The sequence below is a fragment of the Paralichthys olivaceus genome, chromosome 3 (genome assembly GCF_024713975.1).
Source record: "Paralichthys olivaceus isolate ysfri-2021 chromosome 3, ASM2471397v2, whole genome shotgun sequence".
NCBI lineage: Eukaryota > Metazoa > Chordata > Actinopteri > Pleuronectiformes > Paralichthyidae > Paralichthys > Paralichthys olivaceus.
The window spans coordinates 28,124,561-28,147,363 of NC_091095.1; the positions used below are offsets into that span (position 1 = coordinate 28,124,561).

Consider the following 22,803-nt stretch of genomic DNA (forward strand, 5'->3'; position numbering starts at 1 on the left):
CCTGTGCGCAGGCTACGTTTGTACCTATGGTGTAGCTTAGATGCAGAAGCAGGAATTGGGCTCTACACAAATGTAAGGATAGGAGTGGGTTGCCCATTCCAATACTTAGAGAGAACTTTGGTACCTGCTGATCTATTGAACTGAGAAGTTCTCGGACCATTGTAAGAGCCTGTGCCAGAGAAGAGGCTTCTTCCTCATCATCTGGAAAGAGAGACAAACAAAGTGGATTATTTTAAAATACAACAAAATAAAAGAGACATATACTCTTATTTGGCAATTTACAATTAACTAATTAACCGCCTATAAACAGATGAAAGGTTCTGCTCTTCGAATTTACCATTGCTTTTCACGTGGCTTTGCTTAGTCTCTTTTATATAGGTGGGCAGCTGCTTATGTAGCTGCCACATGTCTTCGCTAAATGGTAAATGGTTTGTATTTATATATTATATATATATATATAATATAAGACTGGGGATCAAACTGCTGATCTTTTGGTTGGGGGACAACCGCTCTACCCCTCAGCCACAGCCACCCTAGTAAAAGGCCTGAAGCCTGGCAAAGATCCATTCTTTTTATGGGTTCTTTATCATTTGCTTAACACAAAAATGTCTTTGTAGATGTAATGTTAGTAGTTAGTACAGCCCCCCTTTTTTGTCCAGGACTAGTCCATGTCTTTATAAGCTCCCTGTGTCATTTGTGAGCAGGTCAGTTTGGTTATGTTTGGTTGAGTTCAACTTGTATTCCCTCTTTTTGAGTTAGTGCCCTTCATTTTGTAGCTCTTTTCTAGTTTCATATGTTACACAGAATTGATTTACTCTTCTAACTTGCTTGCAATTTTTGAACACTTTCCTATTTTACACCCTGTCCTTTTGCATTTTTGAATGTTCCCTGACAATATATATATAATTAACTAAAAGTATTTACAGTTCAACTGTGTTTACAGTTTACACGTTACTTCTTGGCTTTGGAAACTAATGGTAATGTTGCTGCTTGATTTTAAAACTGTAAGTATTACCTGGACAATCAAACTTTCTTTAACAATATTTGATTTTGCACTGCATTGATTTATAAAAAGAAGGAGACTGGTAATTAAACAATTGTGAGGGTTGATTCACCAGTGGTGTTGTCCAGAATGCGCTGAATAAGGACAGGATACTTGGAGATCCGCTGAGTCACTAACAAGATGCACTCCTGAACCCCATGGCAACGTAGCAGTGGTCCACGACTCACCCGCTGCCCAGAGACAGAGAGACAAAAATGTGTCATTTATTTTTCATTGTATCTGAAAGGGGTCTTTGAGGTTAATTAAAATGCTGCTGTTGCAAAAGAAAATTAAATAAGACTGATAAAAATAGTGGAATCAGAAGCAACACATCAATAAATAGATTTTATAGGATGAGGAGTAAATAATTCAGACTTGCAACTTGCATACTATTTTCTGTTAGTTTTTCCTGTCATTTCACATCCTGGCTCCCTTTGCTTCAGTATTCCTCAGCTTTAGTGTAAGCTGGTTAATGAAAGTATAGAGACAACTGTGAGACAGCGAAAGAAATAAGCTAGCATGTTTAAGTGCCAAAATTCCAAATTGCAAGAATTCAAATATAATTTGAAGTGGAAATGTTGCACATGGCTATCAAATTGAAAATTCAATATGAAATTGTGGCTGGGACAAAGTTCAATCTGTAGATCATTTCTCTAATGTTATTAGTTCTAGTTATGCAAATATAAGTGCATTACTATATTATATGCCAGTGTTACCATAGTGCCATGATAACGTAGTTTACATATCAGATGGTGATAGTTCTAGTCAAAATTCACAAAAATGAAAATGAACCATCTTTGTTGATTGAAACTTATATCATCAAAAAATCACCACATAATTCAGAGTCAGGTGATAAAATAAAAACTCTATACAGTTCACATCCTGTGTGTTAACTTACTCGTATAAAACACTGGAACCTCTTGTCTCTGGCCAGCAGTTCCTTGTACAATTTAACAGCCTTCAAGTGGCGACTACAGAACTCTGCATAGGTCTTCTGCATGTCATCTGCACACTGGCCTGAGAACTGACAGAAAAATACCTTAAAGTTATTATGTCTGTGTATGAAGGTGATAGAGATAAATGCTCTTGTGCAACGTGAAAGTTCATTGTTTGTTTATGTTGTAAATGTTGATGTTTTCTGAAATGTGATACATGATGCAGTTTGTTTTGTTGAAATTATATTTTGTGAAATAAGTTTTATTTGGTATTATGGATCTGCTTTGGGACCATTAACTAGCAGAGAACACAGCAAGCATCAATGACACACACACACAACACTGATTCTTAAGACATGGAACAAATATTTTTAAATGTAGATGTAATGAGGGATTGATAATAGAATGTATTCAACACAATTATCTCCTTCAATTTAATTTAGAAATTATTATATCAAATCTATGATCCTCACTGTCTTCCCACAACATCTGAAACAGCATGTCTACGGAGAAGGGTTCAATCATTCATGTGCAATAAAATGGATACAAATATTTTTTGATGATTAAATAATAGCTTTTTTCACAAAAATAAACACTTACTAATATCTCATATCAAAGCAAAGTTGTTTTTCAATGACACATATTGTATTCCCACTTTCTGTAAACACCTTCAGACATTCATTACAATGTAATAAAATCAAGCAATATTAAGGGGGACAGTCACTCCGAAGGACCCATTTTCACATTCCACCTATCAAATAAGTTTTAGAATTTTAGGCCCAATCCCATTTCAATCCTTCTCCCTAACCCTACCCCTTGTTAGGGGGTTATCTTGCCCCTTGAAATTGAGTCACTAAAGGTAGTGGTTGAAATCTTCCCTTATGAATGTCGTTGTCGATGTAAACAGACGTGACAATTTTTTTTTTTGCTGGAGATGTCATTGTAATAACATTGTTGAAATCTTAATTAAACCAATGCTGTTGTTTGCAATAACTAAAGTTACAAACCTATAATATCCAAATAAGATCTATGCTAATGCAGGTGAATCAATGACTTTAAAATTGAAAAGCTTGGATGCTCTGCATTATTTCACATATTAATCAAAAGCACACAGCTTCAGTTTGCTAGCAGTGGAGTCTATGCAACCCTGCCAGGATGCTTTATTAGAGGAGCAGTTAAGTTCAGTTACATCCCTGCTTTACGTTGGTTCAATCAAGTGCATTGTGTGTCTTCAAAGAGGGGATTAAGATCATGAAATCATTTGAAAAAACGGGATTATCATGCAAAAAAAGGGATAGCTAACAGGCTAACGATAGCATGCTAACGCTAGTGAGCTTGCAATCTTTTTTTAATGTTATTGTGACAAAAAGTGCCATAATAAATTGAAATTATATTAAAATAAGATATTACAATCATTATCTCAATATTTAAATCCTTATTAATGGGGAAAATACTACATTTGTGGGTCTATTTCCCAACTTGCCAGTGATTCGCAAGGCATTCTGGGTACCCCTTGGTTGGAAGTGTGGGTCTATACAGCCCTAACACTTGGCCCTACCCCTCCGTCCCAACAGTTATCGGGAGAGCCTACCCCTACACATGAGCGCGCAAAAGGAGAAGGGCTAATGGGTTGTGCCAAGGGGTGAAATGGGATTGGGCCTTGGAGTATTTTAAATCTTAATGTTAATATTTCCTGTGTCACAACCATGATACGTCTACACCGTATTCCAATTTCTGAGGACATTGTTTAGAATGTTTAGATCATCTTGTCATGTATCCTTTGTTTTTGGTCCTCTTTTATATAAGAGAGTATTATTTAAAGTATGAATTGTGTTTTTCTTACGTTTGGATTCATGATTTAAGTTTTGCTCCCTGTGTCACTCTCCTGTGTCCCACTCTGTTCCTTTCTGATGTGTCCCTCTCCTGTGTCCCATTCTGTTTCACCCTGTGCTTCACCCTGTGTCCCTCTGTTTACTGTTTTATTTTGTAGTCTATGCTCCTTGTGTGTTTTCCCCCTGGACTTCCTGCCCTTGTCAGGTTCACCTATTTGTCCTGTGCCACCTGTCTCGAGTTTCTCATTAGTTCAGTGTGTATTTAAGTCTTTGTCCTTGCCTTGGTTTTTGTCAGTTCATTGTTGTGAGATGCCGTTCCATGACCCTGTGTTGTTTTACCACCCATCATTGTTTCCAGTAAGTCTCTAGTGTTTCCTTGTGTCTCCCCTGTTTATGCTTAAGAGCACTTTTGAGTTGCCATTATTTTGGATTTAGTTTGTTTGCTTTGTTTGCCTACCTTAGTCATTAAAGGACACTCTTTGTTGAAAACCTTTTGTTCTGCCTTTTGGGTCCACCTGCTCCCTTACCCTCTCCCCACAAAACGTAACACATCTAGCATCAAGCTGAAAAGAAAATACCATCAGATGTCAACTCCATCAGATTTTCTTTCTGATGGTGGTGACAGGCGAATTACTGAGTTGACATTCAATGGGAAGGCATAATTTTTTTTGTTTTTTTGAGTAATTTGGTTTTTTTCAATATTGGATCCTGTTTTGTCCCACTTGTCCCACTTCTCAAGAATCACTGACATGACATTGATTCGGTCAGATTCAGAATGAAAGGGAGGTGCTAAGGTGGAGATAGGTTGTAAAGTGGCCTGCAGTGGCCTGGAAGCAGGATGAGTAGGCAGCTTTGCCAATTGAATGCATTTAGATGGGTATCAGCTGAGTTATTAGCTGATGTGCGCTGGCATAGATATACTGGACTGTGGTTGAGCTTGGCTTCATGATGCTATTCTCATTGTTGTGAAATGTTATTGTGGTGTATAAAATGTGGTTTGGGACATGCTGATGTTTGTGAAATGTGTTTTGTGAACATTGCTATGTAAAATTTGTTCTGTTTGTGACATTGTGGTTTGTTAACTGTGTTATGTGAAATGTTGTTTCGTAAAATGTCAGCATGTTTGGTGAAATGCTGTGATTCTGAAATTATTGATCTGTTTGTGTGTATGTGGGAATGCTTGGTAGTCACCTGCTGTAGTAGTATGTCTCCCAGCTGGCCAATAGTGTAATTTAAGATGGATCCAGACTGCAGGCTACTGTTACGCCGCAGTAGCAGTTGTGCCAGAAACTGAGAATGTATCCTGATCAGTGGCTCTAAACAGGGGAAAATAGCATGCACAGTGCTGGGCTCTAGCTGAAGCTCCTCCAGCATGCCCTGCTGAAACACCCTCTCCATGATATGCAGCGTTCGCATGTGGTGTAGCTCTGTCTGAATAAACTCTGAGAAGAACACACATGCACACAGATATTCTGTAAATTATAAAGATTAGTAATGTAAAATGTGTATACTTTAACTTTAACTTTCACTCATGCACAAATGTAAATCTATACATACCCGGTCTTTACTTCTACATATGTATATCTTTTATTTCTTTTAGCCTTACTTGATTTTTATATTGCTATGTTTATACCTGCTTTTGCTCTTTCACCTCTTTCTCAGGGGCTCTGTAACGTTTGAATTTCCCTACGGGGATTAATAGAGTACTTCTGATTCTGATTCTGATATGAAAGTCATGTAAGAGAATGCAGTAGTCATAGAAAGATGCAATGAGAGGTACTGCGTGTTTTTCATCATGTGTAGCTATGTACATATTTAATCTAGATAATATATGTTCAGCAATATGTGGCATATATGAACTAAAGGTCAATAAACTTCGAAAGAATTAAAGCTGTTATCACCATAGATGACATCCTGCCTCTTGATGACATTTTTGCGATGTGACTGCAAATATCGATTGTCCACAGCCATGCTCCAAGAATCAGCCTTGAAGTCCTGGCCCTCCAGCTCCATTTCCTCCAGCACTGAATTATAATAGATGTCTCCTAAACAAGAGAAAAAACCATCAGAATGCAAAATCAGAATGCAAAATCAGACTGTCAAAATGGTGTAAATAGACAACCTTTTTTCTCTCATGCCTTTGTTAAGAAGATATCTGGTTATAAAAGTTACCAGGATAAGCAGGTAAGTTGGCTGCACTGCAACATCTGTTACCATCTATGACTAATAAAGTTACACTTTTGGACACCATCTCTGCATGGCTGTGAGATGAAGTAGGCAGATGTTTATGCAAAGTGTTGTCAATGTGGACTCACAGGAGACTAGTGCTGGTGATTCATAGTAAATAAAGAGTTTCGCGGCAGATAATGCGTTATTTAGAGGCTGTATTGTGGATGCCCCGAACCCTTGCGTTGTATGGATATACGCCAATCGCGCGTGGATCGAAAAGTGTCCAAAGGACTCCAAGTTACTCCAAACCTTTATGGGTGAGTAGATCTACATACCATATGCTGGAAATAAGGACCAGGTCGAAAAAAAACTTCTCCTTTAAGAGGTGAATAGGGTGAGGATTGCTGACGTATTGCGGTGAGCGTATTGCGTATTGTGTCACTTCCGGTGTTAGCTACTGTGTGTTGTACCGGTCTCTTCTCCTCTTTGTCTCTCCCTTTTCCCTTTCACATCTTAATCTTTTAAGCTAATTTTAAGTTACTTCATAGTTGTGCTATCTTGACTTGTCGCTCATACACCCCCTTGTCTTAGCGACTCGTTCATAAAATCACTGTGAGATAACGATACATGTGCTAAATGTAGCTTATTTGCCAGGATGGAGGCGAGGATGAGCCTTTTAGAGTCGTGGCTCTGCACCATGGAGAGTAGATTGTGTAGCGATGTAGTGAGCCAGTCCCCAGTAGCCGGTGCGAGCCACATAGCTGTAGCTTCTCCAGCCCCCGCAGCAGTTCCCGAGCAGCCGGGAAGACAGGTCGGCTGGGTGACTGTGCGAAACAAGAAGCATAGCCCTAAACCGAAGCCCCAGGTTCACCACCAACCCGTTCACGTGTCTAATAAATTTTCCCCACTCAGGGACACACCCGCTGAGGAGCAAACTCTGGTTATTGGCGACTCTATTCTTAGGAACGTGAAGTTAGCGACACCAGTGACCACAGTTAAATGTATTCCCGGGGCCAGAGCGGGCGACGTAGAGTCCTATTTAAAACTGCTGGCTAAGGGTAAGCGTAAGTACAGTAAGATTATTATTCACGTCGGCAGTAATGACCTCCGACTACGTCAGTCGGAGATCACAAAAATCAATATTGATTCGGTGTGTACATATGCAAAGACAATGTCGGACTCTGTAATTTTCTCTGGACCCCTGCCTAATGTTACCAGTGATGACACGTTTAGCCGCACGTCATCCTTTCACCGCTGGCTGTCGAGGTGGTGTCCAGATAACAACGTGGGCTTCGTTAACAATTGGAGAACTTTTTGGGGGAAACCTGGTCTGATTAGGAGAGACTGTATTCATCCCACTTGGGATGGAGCAGCTCTCATATCTAGAAAAATGACAACGTTTGTTAGAAAGTCCACACCGTGACAATCCAGAGTTGAGACCAGGAGGCAGAGTCGCAGTCCTACACGCTTCTCTGCGCTTCTATTCAAAGAGTCACCATCCCAATGTCCTATAGAAACTGTGTCTGCCACCCGACCACCTAATTTCTTTAAATCAAAAGTACACAGGAGAGGGGTGATACATTCAAACCTAGTCAAAATTAACACAGCCAAAACATCAGCTAAAAACATAACTATAAAATGCGCTTTATTAAATATCAGGTCACTAAATTCAAAATCTTTACTTATAAATGATCTCATTACTGATCATCAAATAGATTTATTATGCCTAACCGAAACTTGGCTACAAGACGGAGAATATGTAGGTTTAAATGAAGCGACGCCCCCAAACCACTCTAATACTCACATTCCTCGGAACACAGGCAGAGGTGGAGGGGTTGCAGCAATCTTTAAATCTGATCTATCTATCAACCCCTGACCAAAAGAGAGTTATAACTCTTTTGAAAATCTTAGAACCAGCCTCATCCACCCAAGCCTGACGTCACATAAACCAATTAATATAGTCATCATATATCGTCCACCCGCCCCTTACTCTGAATTCCTATCTGAATTCTCTGAATTTTTATCAGAGCTAGTTCTTAAAACAGATCGGATCATTATAGCTGGTGATTTCAATATTCATGTAGATGTTGCCAATGACAGCCTTAGTTCAGCATTTAAATCAATAATAGACTTGATTGGTTTCACTCAACATGTGAATCAACCGACCCACTGCCTGAATCACACTCTTGATCTTGTCCTGACATATGGCATTGACATAGAAAATATAACAATATTCCAACAGAACCCGCTTCTGTCTGACCATTTTTTACTTACATTTGAATTCAGAATTGTTAATTACTTCAATTCTGGACGGAAATTCTATTATAGTCGATGTTTCCACCTAGCCTGGAAGAATTCTATAAATTACAAAAAAGCACTTAGAAATGCCCAAACCTCTTATTATTCATTACTAATAGAAGAAAATAGGAACAACCCCAGGTTCCTCTTCAGCACTGTAGCCAGGCTGACAGAAAGTCACACCTCTACTGACCCATCTATTCCTCTAGATCTGAGAAGCAATGACTTCATGAGCTTCTTCACTAATAAAATTACAACCATCAGGGATAAAATCCACCACCTCCTCCCAGTGAATAACACTGATACATTGTCTGGTCCTGAAACCATAGCACCAGATTTATGTCTAAACAAATTTTACTCTATTGATCTTCCTGAACTGACTTCGTTAGTTTCATCATCTAAACTTGTCAGCTGGACTCTGTTCCAACTAGACTTTTTAAAGAAGTCCTCCCCTTAATCGACAGTTCCATTTTAAATCAGATTAATATGTCTTTGCTAACCAGCTACGTACCACAGGCTTTTAAGGTAGCCATTATTAAACCTCTGCTTAAAAAGCCTACGCTTTATCCAGAGGTTTTAGCTAACTATAGACCCATATCCAACCTGCCCTTCATTTCCAAAATCCTAGAAAAAGCCGTTGCTAACCAGCTGTGTGGTTACTTAGATAGTAACGGTTTATTGGAAAAATTTCAGTCAGGATTTAGAACCCATCACAGCACAGAAACAGCACTATTGAAAGTCACTAATGACCTTCTTATGGCATCAGATGATGGACTTGTCTCTGTCTTCGTCTTGTTGGACCTTAGTGCAGCCTTTGACACAATAGATCATAACATTCTGATACAGAGATTAGAACAACATATAGGAATTAAAGGAACAGCACTACACTGGTTTAAATCATATTTATCAGATAGATTCCAATTTGTTAATGTTAACAATGACTCCTCCATGCACATGCAAGTTAATCATGGAGTTCCACAAGGTTCTGTCCTTGGACCAATACTCTTCACCTTATATATGCTCCCCTTAGGCAACATTATCAGACAGCACCACATACAATTCCACTGCTATGCAGACGACACCCAATTGTATATTTCCATGAAGCATGATGAATCTAATCGCCTAGTTCAACTTCAGGAATGTCTCAAAGATATCAAGGCCTGGATGACCCAAAATTTTCTACTTTTAAACTCAGACAAAATTGAGGTTGTTGTAATTGGCCCTAAACATCTCAGAGAAACACTGTCTGACCAGATAGTCACCTTGGATGGTGTCAGTCTGGCTTCCAGCTCCACAGTGAGGAACCTTGGAGTGTTGTTCGACAAAGACATGTCATTTGACCCCCATATTAAACTAGTGTCTAGGACGGCTTTCTTCCATCTGCGCAACATTAACAAAATTAGAAACATCCTGTCTAAGCAGGATGCTGAAAAACTAGTCCACGCGTTTGTAACCTCTAGATTAGATTACTGTAACTCTCTATTAGCAGGATGCTCCATGAAGACTGTTAAAAGTCTCCAGTTGTTCCAAAATGCTGCAGCACGAGTGCTGACAGGAACTAGAAGGAGAGATCATATCACTCCTGTCTTAGCTTCCTTACATTGGCTCCCTGTAAAATTTAGAATAGAATTCAAGATCCTGCTCCTCACTTTTAAAGCCCTCAACAATCACGCCCCCTCATATATCAAAGAGCTGATAACACCTTATTATCCAAGTAGATCACTTTGTTCCCAACACAGAGGCTCTCTAGTGGTTCCAAGAGTCTGTAAGAGTAGAGCAGGAGGTAGAACATTTAGCTATCAGGCTCCTCTCCTATGGAACCAGCTCCCACTCTGGGTTTGGGAGGCAGACACTGTCCCAGCATTTAAAGTAAAACTAAAAACCTTCCTCTTTGACAAAGCCTATAGTTAGGGCTGGATCAGGTGAGTCCTGAACCATCCCTTAGTTGTGCTGCTATAGGTTTAGACTGCTGGGGGAACTCCCATCATGCACTGAGCACTTCTTCACTTCTCTCTGTCTCTCTGTCTCTCTGCCCCCCCACACCTGTTTATTTATTTATTTATTAGTTTAAACATGTCATCATGTCAAAGTGTCACTTTGTCCTCCCATAGTCCCTCTCATAGTCCCCTCAAAGACTACCATCGACATTGTTAGCATTAATTAAAATAACTCAGTAATTCATTAATATATATAATCCTGTTGTAGATCACTACATTGTTATTGTTATAGTCAGCCCTGATAGTGATTGGTGCCCAATTGTTCCCGGTCTCTCTCTCTCCACCTCATCTCTCTCTTCTCTCCCCCGCTTTCCACCCATCTCTCCTTTCCTCCCCCCTTACTTTTCTTTCCTCACCCCAACCGGTCGAGGCAGATGACCGCCCACATTGAGCCTGGTTCTGCCAGAGGTTTCTCCATGTTAATGAGGGACTTTTTCCTCTCCACAGTCGCCTGTGCTTGCTCATTGTGGGAACTGTTGGGTTTCTCTATGTTAATATTGTTTTAAGGTCTTGACCTTTAAATGTTAAGTGCCTTGAGATAATGTAAATTATGAGGCGCTATATAAATACAATTGAATTGAATTGAATTGAAAAGTTCTGCTGTGATGAAGGTGATGATGAAGATCAAGTGGATCAAGTTTCATCAATTGTGATTAAGCAGTTACAGCTAAAAGTTTTGTTAGAATCAAGTAAGTACTTTAAACAACAGCATCATACACAGACATAAGCACCTCAGCTCTTTAGAGAGAATATCTGAATGAGTCAATTTCAGAAACTGAAAAAATAGAAAAGAAACACACAACTTGTAATCAACTAGAGTCAGCTTATTAACTTAAATAACTACCACAACACATTCCCAATATCAAAATCAAGTTACATCAGTCTCTTTTGTTTTCTCCATACCAGTAGCATCTTTGGTTAAGCCGTCTTCTTTTTGTCTCCTCACTGAGACGCCATGTGTTCCCACCGGTTTTTCCCACTTCTCCTAATGAGCCAGTGATTTATTGTTGTTTTCTTTGATTTTTTTTCTTCAGTGGTGCGCCAATCTAATACCTCCGCCAAGAACGGCAACCGAAAGTGAAACTGTTCCTGCTGGTTTCCCTTGTGCTACATAACTCTGGTTTAAAGATGACCCTTAATTCCCATTTCTGCCCTCTGCTCCGAGCCCCAGCTCAACATTGACAAATCATAATTTGTCTCATAGGGCTTAACAAGGTGTGACATCCACCCTCAAAAAGAATACATAGAGGAGGTAAAAAACAAAGAAACCTCAGACAGAGCCACATGTAAGGGATCCCTCTCCTAGTACAGATTGTAATGGGTATGGTTTGAACCCAAATGCAGCACAACAAGCGTGGAAAGTTGGTAACAGTCTTTATTCTTAGCGTAGCTCACAGCAGATCAGGTCATCGTCGGGTGGGCTGGTCTGGGTGTTGCCGATAGAAGTCAGCAATGAGATGGGGTCCCAGGATGTAACAGGCAGGAACCCATGACCTCTCTTCTGGCCCGTACCCCTCCCAGTCGACCAGATACTGGATGCCCCTCCCACGTTGTTCAGGAACGGATCACATGTCGCACAGTGTAGACAGGACCTCCATCAACAAGGCGAGGAGGCGGAGGAGGAGGAGTAGCGGGAACCAGCGGACTCTCTTGAACAGGGAGCTGGAGCCGGACCGCAGCTGGGTTGAGGATCTTCTGGATCTTGAAGGGACCAATAAACCTGGGCGCCAGTTTCTTAGAGTCGACCTGCATTGGAAGGTCCTGGGTTGACCACCACACCTTTTGGCCGACCTGGTCAGACACCACGTCATCAGGAAGGCCGTGGAGGTGAAAGAAATGCTGGAGAACCAGTTCAGCCATTTCCTTTGCCAAGGGGAGGGGAGGGGAGGTTGAAGGAGTCCAGCAGAGGCCTGATGGGAGGGTTTGTGTTGGCTGCAGACCGGGCAAGCCTTGACAAATTCCTATGTGTCCTGGTCCAAAGTGGCCTACCCCAACGTCAGAAGCATCCACCTCCACCACAAACTGTCTGTCAGGGTCTGGCATGCAAAGGATGGGGGCAGAGGTGAAGCGGGCTTCGAAGGCTGCAGCGGCAGGAGAAGACCAGCTGAAGGGGATCTTGGAGGAGGTAAGGGCAGTGAGGGGCTGCCATCGTGCTGTACCCACGGATGAAGCGGCGGTAGAAATTGGCAAAGCCAAGGAACCTCTGTAGCTGCTTCCACGACTCAGGGATGGGCCAGGCGGTGATAGCGGAGACCTTGCTGGGATCCATCTGGATGCTCCCCTGGCTGATGACGGACCCCAGGACGGCGACCGAGGAGGCATGGAACTCGCACTCTGCCTTTACGTAGAGGGAGTTCTGCAGAAGTCATTGGAGGACCGCCTGGACATGGTGGAGGTGATCCCCCTTGGTTCTGAAGAAGATGAGAATGTCATCCAGGTAGACAAAGTCATATTTGATGAGCATGTCACGGAGCACATCATTTACAAGGGCCTAGAAGAAAGCAGGGGCGTTGGTAAGGCCAAAGGGCATGACCAGATAGTCATAATGCCCGGTGGAGTGTTGAAGGCCGTCTTCTACTTGTCCCCCTCACGGATGAGGACCAGGTAGTAGGCATTGTGGAGGTCTAGTTTAGTAAAGATGGTGGCCCCATCCAGGAGCTCGAAGGCTGATGTTATGAGAGGGAGAGGGTATCGGTTCTTCACCGTGATGTCATTCAGGCCCCGATAGTCGATGCAGGGCCTCAAGGTCTTGTCCTTCTTCTCTATGAAGAAAAACCCTGCACCAGCAGGGAACGAGGACGGGCAGATGATGCCTGCTGCCAGGGAGTCATTGATGTATGCCTCCATGGCCTTTCTTTCAGGTGCAGACAGAGAGTACAGACAGCCTCGAGGTTGACTGGTGCCAAGCTGTAGGTCAATGGCACAGTGATAGGGACGGTGAGGGGGCAGAGAGGTGGCCTTGGCCTTACTGAAGACCTCTCAGAAGTCGTGGTACTGTGGCGGAACCCCGGAGAGGTCAGGAGATGGGATGTACTGGACCGGGGCTGTGGGGCTGAGGCTTGCTTCAGGCAGACTTGATGGCACCCGGGACTCCACCCTAGGATGGACCCCATCGCCCAGTTGATGTGGGGGTTTTGACTGCGGAGCCAGGGGTACCCCAGAATGAGAGGGATGTGACGTGACTTCAGGATGTGGAAACTGATAGTCTCATAATGGTTCCCGGAGAGGAGCATCCGCATGGGTCTAGTCTGGTGGGTGACGGTCCCCAGAACATGACAGTCCAGGGCACTGGCAGGGGCTGGCAGGGGCAGTGGAACCCTGTCCATGTCAAGCTGCTGTGCCAGTTCGTCGTCAATGAGGGAGACATCTGACCCAGAGTCAATGAATAAAGTCAGGGTGTGTGTGCCCCCTGCCAGCAGTAAGTGGGCATGGCAGAGAGGTCGCCTTTTGGGTAACAGTTCAGAGGTTGGACTTACCAGTATTTTCCCAGCTACCTGTGAGTCCGGGCTTTTACTGGACAACACGAGATTAAGTGACCGGCTTGGCCACAGTAAAGGCAGAGGTTCCCCTGGTGGCGGTGCTGGCGTTCCTCCGATGAGAGATTGGTTCTGCCGACCTGCATGGATTCAGGCTCCCCTCACTGTGGCGCAGTCATGGAAGTTGGGCTCTTTGAAGAAGAACGAGGCTGGGCCGGAAAGCATTGGTTGACTCATCCTGGTTGTCTCTCCCCACGTCGGACCTGGATACGTCGATCAAGCCGTGTCGCCAGTTCGATGAGCCCATCCAGTGAAGTGGGGAGATCATAGGAGACCAGCTCGTCCTTGATGTAATCCTCCAGGCCCAGAAGGTAAGCATCACACTGGGCTTCAATATTCCAACTGCTGTGACCAACTGCTCAGCAGACCCCCAGTGGAATCCGGACCCTGGGAGTACTCCCCAAATACCTTGCGGAGCTCGGTGGCGAAGGCTTGAAAGGAGATGTAGGCTGGAGTCTGACGCTCCCACTTGGCGGTTCCCCACAGGCGAGCCCTCCCAGTGAAGTGGTTGATGGTAAAAGCCACCCTGGTCTCCTCAGAAGCAAAGGTGTGCGGCTGCAGGGTAAACAGGATCGAACAGTTTGTGAGGAAAGGATTACAGTTCTCAGGATCCCCCGCATAGCGTTCCGGGGCCCCCACATGTGGCTCAGAGAATGGCCCAGGGGACGCTGGCGGAGGTGTAGCAGAGGAGGACGCTGCAGTAGGGGCTGGAGATGTCATCTGTGAAAGGACAGCAGTGAGTTGCTGTACTTGTGTGGCTAACAAAGCTAGCCCCTGCTCCTGGCTAGCAGCTGCTGGCTTCTGGGTGGCAACAGCTTGATGTATCCCTGCTGCGGTGGAGGTGAGCAGAGCCTCATGCTGCTAAAGAATGTTCTCCACACTCTCCAGGCGTGACTATGGTGACGCTGTGTGCGCTGGGTCCATGTTGTGGCCAGATTGTACTATAACGGGTATGGTTTGAACTCAAATGCAGCACATCAAGCGTGGACAGTTGGTAACAGTCTTTATTCTTAGCGTAGCTCACAGCAGATCAGGTGGCAGGCAATACAAAAAGCAAAAAGGCATAAGACTTGGTCGGGGACGGAAGGCAGAGGTGATTACCAGGTTTCAGACGAGGCAGGTTAGTCAGAGACAGGCAGGGTCGGCAACAGAAAATCAGTCCGGAGATGAGTGCTGAATAGTCTGGCATCAAGGTGTAGAACAATCTGGCAACTGACTGAGAGTGGAGCTGGTGAATATATACCGGGCTGATTGCAGGTGATGAGGAGCAGCTGTGTTGGGTTGTAGAGAGGGTGTGGCTTGGCTGGCAGATGAAGCAGAGGCAGAGTCCATGGAAAAGTACTGAGAAGTGGGAGGATGGGAGACTGACTGTGACACGGACAGAAATGTATGAACTACATGATAACTATTATTGACTCATTTTAGATTTAAATCCCAATACCTAAAAGTCTTTATGCTTTTAGTCTTATTCTATTGCTGCATTTCAGAACATGAAGAAAAATAAAACTAAGGGCTGGTTCACACCAGACTACTGGTGCGGACCTAACATCTGCTCTCCGGTCCGCCTCACAGAGGTGGTCTTGGACTGCTGTCAAGTGAACTCTGGAGTGATTCATATCTGGCGTGACACTGTTCAAATCAATAAAAGGAAGCGTAACAGTATATCTGTCATTTCATTGGTTTAAAAATGTTTTCTCTTCCTATTTCAATGACCCGTGAGCTACCACATCGTTTGCTACCAAAATGTCAACTGGCAGGGGTAAAACGTGGACTCAGGACAAAGTGAGATGCCTCCTGGATATTTGTGCTGAAGAGAACATATCACGATTACAAGATAAGGTGATTAAGAACATAAAGGTATTTGAAATATTTAGCAAGAAAATTAAGGCGAGTGGATTCCGGCAAACTATTTATCGATGTTGAGTGAAAGTAAAAAAACTGCATTAACAGTACATCAAAGTATGTGAAGCTTTGCAGAAAAGTGGTAGCTCTGCATATGTAAAGTACAAATTTGTTCTAAATCAAAACCAGCATGAACAGAAGCTGACAGGGCTCCATGATGTAATTGTTTTTTTACACCAATTAAATGATCAATTATAGAGCAACATTTGCACCACATGACTTTTGTTTACACTTTCTGGGCTAAAGCCTTATCATACATATATTTGGAATGTTCTAATACCATCATCATTGAGAGACTCCACTGACATAGCTCTGGTCCTGAAACTGAGGGAATCTGTGGACTGGGACAGGATCCTGCGCAGCCCCAGTGGAGAGCCATCGATAAGGGTCCTACAAAACACACACACACACACATGGATGAAAAAAATACGTTTGGAACTATGTAACTTAAGCATCAGTTATATTTTTGGTCCTGGATGTTAAAAGACTTTAAAAAACTCCTTACAGATTTTAATGACATCTAGTGGAAAGACTTGGGCCGAAAAGAGAGATATTATATTTTGATAGTGCTTGAACTCCTGGTGGTATATTTTGATATAGCACATGTGGCAGGTAGTTGTCTCTGGGCACTTAAGAATTACAATTATTATTTTGTGACTGGCCCAAATATGTCACTTGTCAAGTATTTTACTGTTGAATAAACCCATGCAGAGTCTTCAGGCTGACACTTAAATGTCATACTATCACAGATGAGTGAAACTATCATCTGATTCTTTTCTATGATTATTATTGTTTTCTTCAATGCAGTAATATAACTGTTAGTCAGTTGAACAAAATATACTGTAATCAAATATACTTCAGAAAATAAAAAATGTAGATATAGACTTTTTCAGTCAACAGGGTGGGTTCAGTGAAGTGGTTTAATTGGAAGCCCCTAACAAAAGTGGGCAAACAGGAAGACAGGCATGGAGGCAGGAATCGATAACAGGTTACCAGTTAGAACATAAGCAAAATAACCACAAAATCTCTAAACATCTTGATTGGTGTCTTCTTTGTATGTGGCAATACCTTTTTCATATTTGTGTTCATGTGTTTTGTTTTCGGGTCCATTGCAAGGAGACTGCAGGGACTCTCACTCAGTGTGTGGTAGAAGAAACAGAAGGCAGCTGTGAACTGAACTTGTTAAAGAAACAGCTCAGCTCATTTACTCTCTCCAGGCTGCCTGATGTCTGCCTGTCTCTCGCCTCACACTTTCAGGTACTTTCAAGTCGCTGGTGATCCATGGCTTGTTGTTTAGGAAGCAGCCTACAGTCTGGTCTGGCTTGGTGTGGTTTTCAAAGAATGTGATAAAGTGACTAATTAGCCTCCTAAGTCCATCTTCTCACAGTGTGTACAGGCTGCTGCTGGACAAGAGGGACATACTTTGGGTACAGCAGGACAAGGTTTTGATTGGATCTGCCTGGTGGGGGAGGACAGTAGGATTTGTAAACAGGAGGTCCAGTGTTTTATTGTCTGTAGTGGGGCAGTAAACACCCTGCTATAAGTTTGGTAGTGATTTGTCCAGTGTTACATTAATAAAATCCTCCAGATTCGGCCATATAAGGGTAAAAAAGAACTGGATGGATGTGCATGTAGCTGCTGATGTGCATGTAATGGAGGATCTGCTCTATTTCCTGAGCATTGGTTTCACCTCTCGGTGTCACAAGACACTATCCAGAGCCGGTTCAGACCTCGATGGGGCCCTAGGCAAAATTCTGCTAAGGGGCCCTCCTCACTGAACCTGACACCCAGTGCTTCCATTCACCCCCCCTTTAAACATATTGATAAGGCAACTTCAGCTCCATCAAATCGGCTGCACTTGTTTTATTTTCATATACTTCAAATGTATGTGATTGTTTATATTATTATTTAATTATTATTTATTCAGCACCATTGTCATAATATTTCACGAGTTTTATTTATTCACTAAGATATCTGCATCTATATCTGCCTGTGGGCTATCCAAGCAAGCAAAATTCAATCTTAGTCAATATTTATCCATTACTTTCCATTTTGTATAAGTGCAGTTGTAACTATACTACAACTAAAATTATAGAAGCCAGCAAGACGCACACGTTCACCCAGGACTCACCGCCCTGTTAATGTCGGTTAAACACGGACTAGTCCCTCCCACTCTCCCCGGTGGGGAGAGTTACCTGACTGCTGTTCTCGCAGTTCATTTTCATGCTGTTTCTTCCTCTTTTTTTCATTCCCCGAGTGATAACTCTGCTTCATCTTGCTGGGCTGATGCACATGCACTGGGAATCTGACGTCCGCGATGGACGGTCATGTTGCCACGTTTTTTTGTTTTTTTACACAGGCCTCTATTAGTTTGCGGGGCTCTATAACGTGCGTAGTGTGCGAATTGGGTGAACCGGAACTGACACTATCTAACATTACTTTATTGGGGACAGAACAACCATTAATCACCTATTATTATTTACTGTTTTATTAATTACCCTTTAAATTTGTCACTAGCTACTTATTATTCACTATGTGTCAATATGCAGTATTAATGTGTCATGGGTGAATTAATTGACTTATGATTCATTATTCTCTGCATAATTATTCACAAGGCTCAATTATTTCATTTTTACTCTAGGTTCTAAAAGTATAAGTAATACAGGATACTGAGACATGAGTGCATGTCTCTGTGGGCTGCTTTTTGCTGTAAAAGCAGTTTTGAGAGCCTAAGGCATACTAAAAATGCCATACCAGTTGGGCTAGAAAGGAGACATCCCTCGCATCTGCCTATGGCAGATAATGAAGGCTCTGCGTAGGCTGTATGATTTGCATGTGTCTGAAGTAGATGCTGCGCAGATCTTTCTGAGGTTATTTATTGCTGCAGGCTTCTCTTCTTTTCAGGGTTGAGAGTTGATGGACAGTAAATCATAAAAAGACCCTTGGCTAAATCCACCCCAACAGAGTAACATTAAATCAAACCAGTGTTATATTGGCACCTGTGATAACCAAAAACATTTCACATGGGAGGTCAAATCACAGAAAAAGAAAAAAATCCAGTTATTATGTTCTCTTTGATGATCCTTGATCAGCTGACCACATTCATTTCATCGTTTAAACCCACAACTTGTATTTTAGATCCCATTCCTACAAAGTTGCATCAAGAAATTCTGCTCCTAATCAATACTGAATATAATGAATCTATTTTAATTATCAGGATATGCACCACAGTCCTTTAAACTAGCAGTAATCAAACCCCTTCTGAAAAAACTACAGACCAATATCCAACCTCTCCTTCCTGTCCCAAATCCTTGGAAAGGTTGTAGCCAATCAGCTGTGTGAGTTTCTCCAGAAAAGTAATGTAGGTAAAGACTTTCAGTAAGGGTTTAGAGTTCATCACAGCATGGAGACAGTGTTGGCAAAAGCCACTAATTACTTTCTAATAGCTTCAGATCAAGGGTTTGTGAGACTAGAACAGTGAATTTGCATTAAAGGAACTGCCCTAAACTAGTTTAAATCCTACTTTTCAGATTTATTCCAATTTGCGCAAATTAACATGAGTCATCTGTGTGCACCTAAGTTAACCACGGTGTTCCTTAGGGTTCTATCCTCTGCCCAATTTTATTCTCACTATATACGTATGCTTCTACTAGGAAATATTATCAGGACAAAATTTCCACTGCTATTTGGATGATATCCAGTTATACCTATCAATAAAACAGCGTAATCAATTAACTAAACTTATGTCTCAAGGACATAAAAACCAGGATGACCCGCAATTTTCATATAAAACAGAGGTACTAATACTTGGCCCTAAACAACCTTAGAGATATATTATATAATAGTAAAGCTGTGCTAGTTGACATGGCCCTTGCTTCCAGTGAGTTATCTTTGATCACAATTTGTCCTTTAATTCTTGTCATGGTTACACACTCACAGCATTTCCTGTTTCATGTTTTGTGTCACTTCCTGTTTTACTATGATACTCACGCTTATCTCTGTCTATTTAGGTACTTCACTCCTGACCCATTGTCTCACTAATTACCTTCCCCTCTGTAATTTGTTTCAGCTGTCTAGTTAACTTCAGTTAGTATATATGGTCTGCGTCTCCCTCTGTCCTGTGCCAGTTTGTCTTGTACGTAGCTTACTAGCGTTTTTCCTAAGTCTTGTTTCATGTTTTTTGACCATGTTTTGATCACACAGGACTTTTTTGTGGGAAAGAAGGATGGCTCAATATGCAAGTGCATTGACTACAGAGGACTCAATGCCATCATCCATGAAAACAGGTACCCTCTCCCTCTCATCTCCTCGGCCTTCTTAAAGGAGCCAAGTTATTCACCAAACTTGACCTAAGGAATGCTTACCACCTGGTTAGGATCAAGAAAGGAGATGAGTGGAAGACTGTGTTTAACACCCTCAGTGGCCACTATGAATATCTGGTAATGCCCTTGGTTTAACCAACGCACCAGCAGTTTTTCAAGTCCTGGTAACTGATGTTTTGAGAGACATGCTTAACCTGTGTGTTTTTTTTTTATTTGGACGATAAACTCCTCTTCTCCCCTGAAGAGGAGAACCATGTCCATCATGTCCGCTGGGTACTGAAGAGACTTATGGAAAATCAGCTATTTGTTAAAGCCGAGAAATGTGAATTTTATGTGTCAACCACTTCTTTCCTGGGTTACATTATTTCTGAGGGAGAGATGAGGATGGATCCAAGCAAGATTCAGGCAGTCGCTGAGTGGCCTCTGTCCCGATTAACCGTAAGTACGTGCAGCATTTCTTGGGGTTATAGAACTTTTATAGAAGATTTATCAGCAGAAACTTTTGTACTGTGGCTGCTCCTCTCCATGCCCTCACCTTGACTAGAGTCTCTTTTAGTTGGACTCCACAGGTGAATCAAGCTTTCCATGAGCTGAAGAGACGTTTCACTCAAGCTCCCATCCTCATGCTCCCGGACCCCGCATATCAGTTCATTGTGGATGTGGATGCCTCCAGTTTTGTAGCTTGGTGGGGGCCAAGGCCAGCCTCTGTTCAGTTTATTAACCTTAGTCTAACGGACAGACTGAGAGAATGAATCAGGAACTGGAGACAGGTCTTCGATGCCTGTCTGCACAGAATCCCCCGTCCTGGTCCAAGCACCTCATCTGCATTGAGCATGCACATAATTTATTGCCAAGCATTTCTACTAGTCTTTTCACTGTGTGTTTGGTGACCAGCTGCCTCTGTTCCCGGCCCTGGAGAGGGAGGTCATGGTCCTGTCAGTCCTGGTGTTGGTTCAGCTGTGTTGTAACGCCTGGTATAGAGCCCATCAGACACTGCTGAGGACTTCCCAGTCATACAGGAAGTTGGCTGACCATCAAATCACTCAAGCTCCAGGGTACAGGGTCGGGCAGAGGGTCTGGCTGGCAACGATGGACTTCAACATTCCCGGAGTACCCCATAAGTTGGTGCCATGCTTCATGGGTCAATTTCCTGTGTCCGAGGCTATTAATCCTGTTGCTGTGAAATTGAAGCTCTACATTTCCCTTAAGATACACGCCACCTTCCACGTTAGCCACATTAAACCCATCAAGGACAGTCTACTGGTTCCCGCCTCCAAACCCTCTCCTCTCCCCCGATTCATCGACAGCATTCATTCTACAAGGTTAAGAAACTCCTGGCGGTTCCCAGTCAGTTTGTAGACTGGGAGGGATATGGACCCGAGGAGCAGCCATGAACTTTGACCAACACTATAATGGACCCACATCTCATCAGGGACATTCATGAGTCATGTACCGGAGTCGGCCCTTAGGGGGGTACTGTCATGGTTACACACACACTGCATTTCCTGTTTTACTTTGATACTCACGCTTGTCTCTGTCGCTTTAGGTTCTTCAAACCTGCCCCCATGTGTCTCACTAATTACCTTCCACTCTCTAATTTTTTTCAGCTGTTTCTACTTAACTTCAGTTAGTATTTATGGTCTGCATCTCCCTCTGTCCTGTGCCAGATCGTCTCGTCTCGTACATAGCTTACCAGTGTTTTTCCCAAGTCTTATTTCATGTTTTTTGACCACATTTCTGGATATAGCGACTTAGCCTTTGCGTCACGTTTTTTGGATACCTTTGCCTTGTCTCTTGCCTTTTTGTGTATAGAAGTGAATGGGATAAACCTACTACTGTTTTTTGAACACTGGATTTTGTCCAGTTGAGTTATGCTTTTGGGTCCTCAGTTCACGGTCTAACAATTCTCACTTAAAATTAATTTCTAGGACCGCCTTCTTTTACTTACATAACATCTAAAAAAAAGATATGTCCTGTCTCAAAAAGTTGCAGAAAACTAGTCCACGCCTTTGTTACTTCAAGACTTGATTATTGTAATTCATTATTATCAGGCTTGATAAGATGATAACATGTCTTGATAAGAACCAGGAAAAGAGATCACTTTTTTCATGTATAAGCTTCACTACACTCGCTTCCGGTTAAATCTAGAATATAATTCAAAATTCTCCTCCACACCTACAAGGCCCTTAATAATATGCCACCATCATACCTTAAAGAGGTCATAGTTCCATATCACCCCACTAGAGCACTGTGCTCCCAGAATCAGTCTTACCTGTCGCCCCTAAATTATCAAAGTAGAGGAGGAGCTTTCAGTCATCAGGCTCTTCTCCTGTGGAATCATCTCCCAGTTTCAGTTCGAGAGGCAAAACCCTCTCTACTTTTTAAAGTTGGCTTCAAACCTTCCTTTATGATAAAGGTTATAGTAAGCTGGTCCAATTCAAAGTTCATTGCTCTTCAAAAGGGTTAATATTATGAATATGCTATAATATATCACTGATGGTTGCAAAATTATGACTATAATATAATTTATGACAATTATTTCTGGGACAATATATCACCCAACAAAATGTGGCATCATGACAGGCCTACCTTAGGTATACAGTTTTAGTTCTCAAATTTAATCAAATAAAACCGAAACCGTCAGTGTGATGGTGATCAGTGAAAGAAAAACACACAGACATTAAGACACAAAAAAGACATAGAGCTTCTGCAACAGGCTGCCGCTTGGCACAGCACCATCTTGATTTTTTTCTATTGTAGCAGTTGATCA

At 42.4% G+C, this 22,803-nt stretch overlaps 1 protein-coding gene across 13 annotated transcripts in view; it reads right to left on the minus strand.

Annotated features, from left to right (window-relative positions):
- arhgef2a (Rho guanine nucleotide exchange factor (GEF) 2a) overlaps nt 1-22,803 on the minus strand; it is a 111,009-nt gene that overhangs the window by 54,912 nt on the left and 33,294 nt on the right. For 10 of the 13 annotated variants that reach the window (XR_011240738.1, XR_011240736.1, XR_011240737.1 and 7 more), the window contains 6 exons: nt 15,992-16,101; nt 5,711-5,854; nt 5,001-5,251; nt 1,941-2,066; nt 1,116-1,233; nt 125-201 (listed from right to left, as the gene is read on the minus strand). Coding sequence is in view for 9 of the 13 variants with exons in the window: in XM_069522780.1 (XP_069378881.1) it covers nt 125-201; nt 1,116-1,233; nt 1,941-2,066; nt 5,001-5,251; nt 5,711-5,854; nt 15,992-16,101 (826 nt within the window). In the remaining 4 variants the exon portion in view is untranslated. The remainder of the gene's footprint in view (nt 1-124; nt 202-1,115; nt 1,234-1,940; nt 2,067-5,000; nt 5,252-5,710; nt 5,855-15,991; nt 16,102-22,803) is intronic. The other 3 variants (XM_069522784.1, XM_069522785.1, XM_069522786.1) reach the window with 1 other exon arrangement.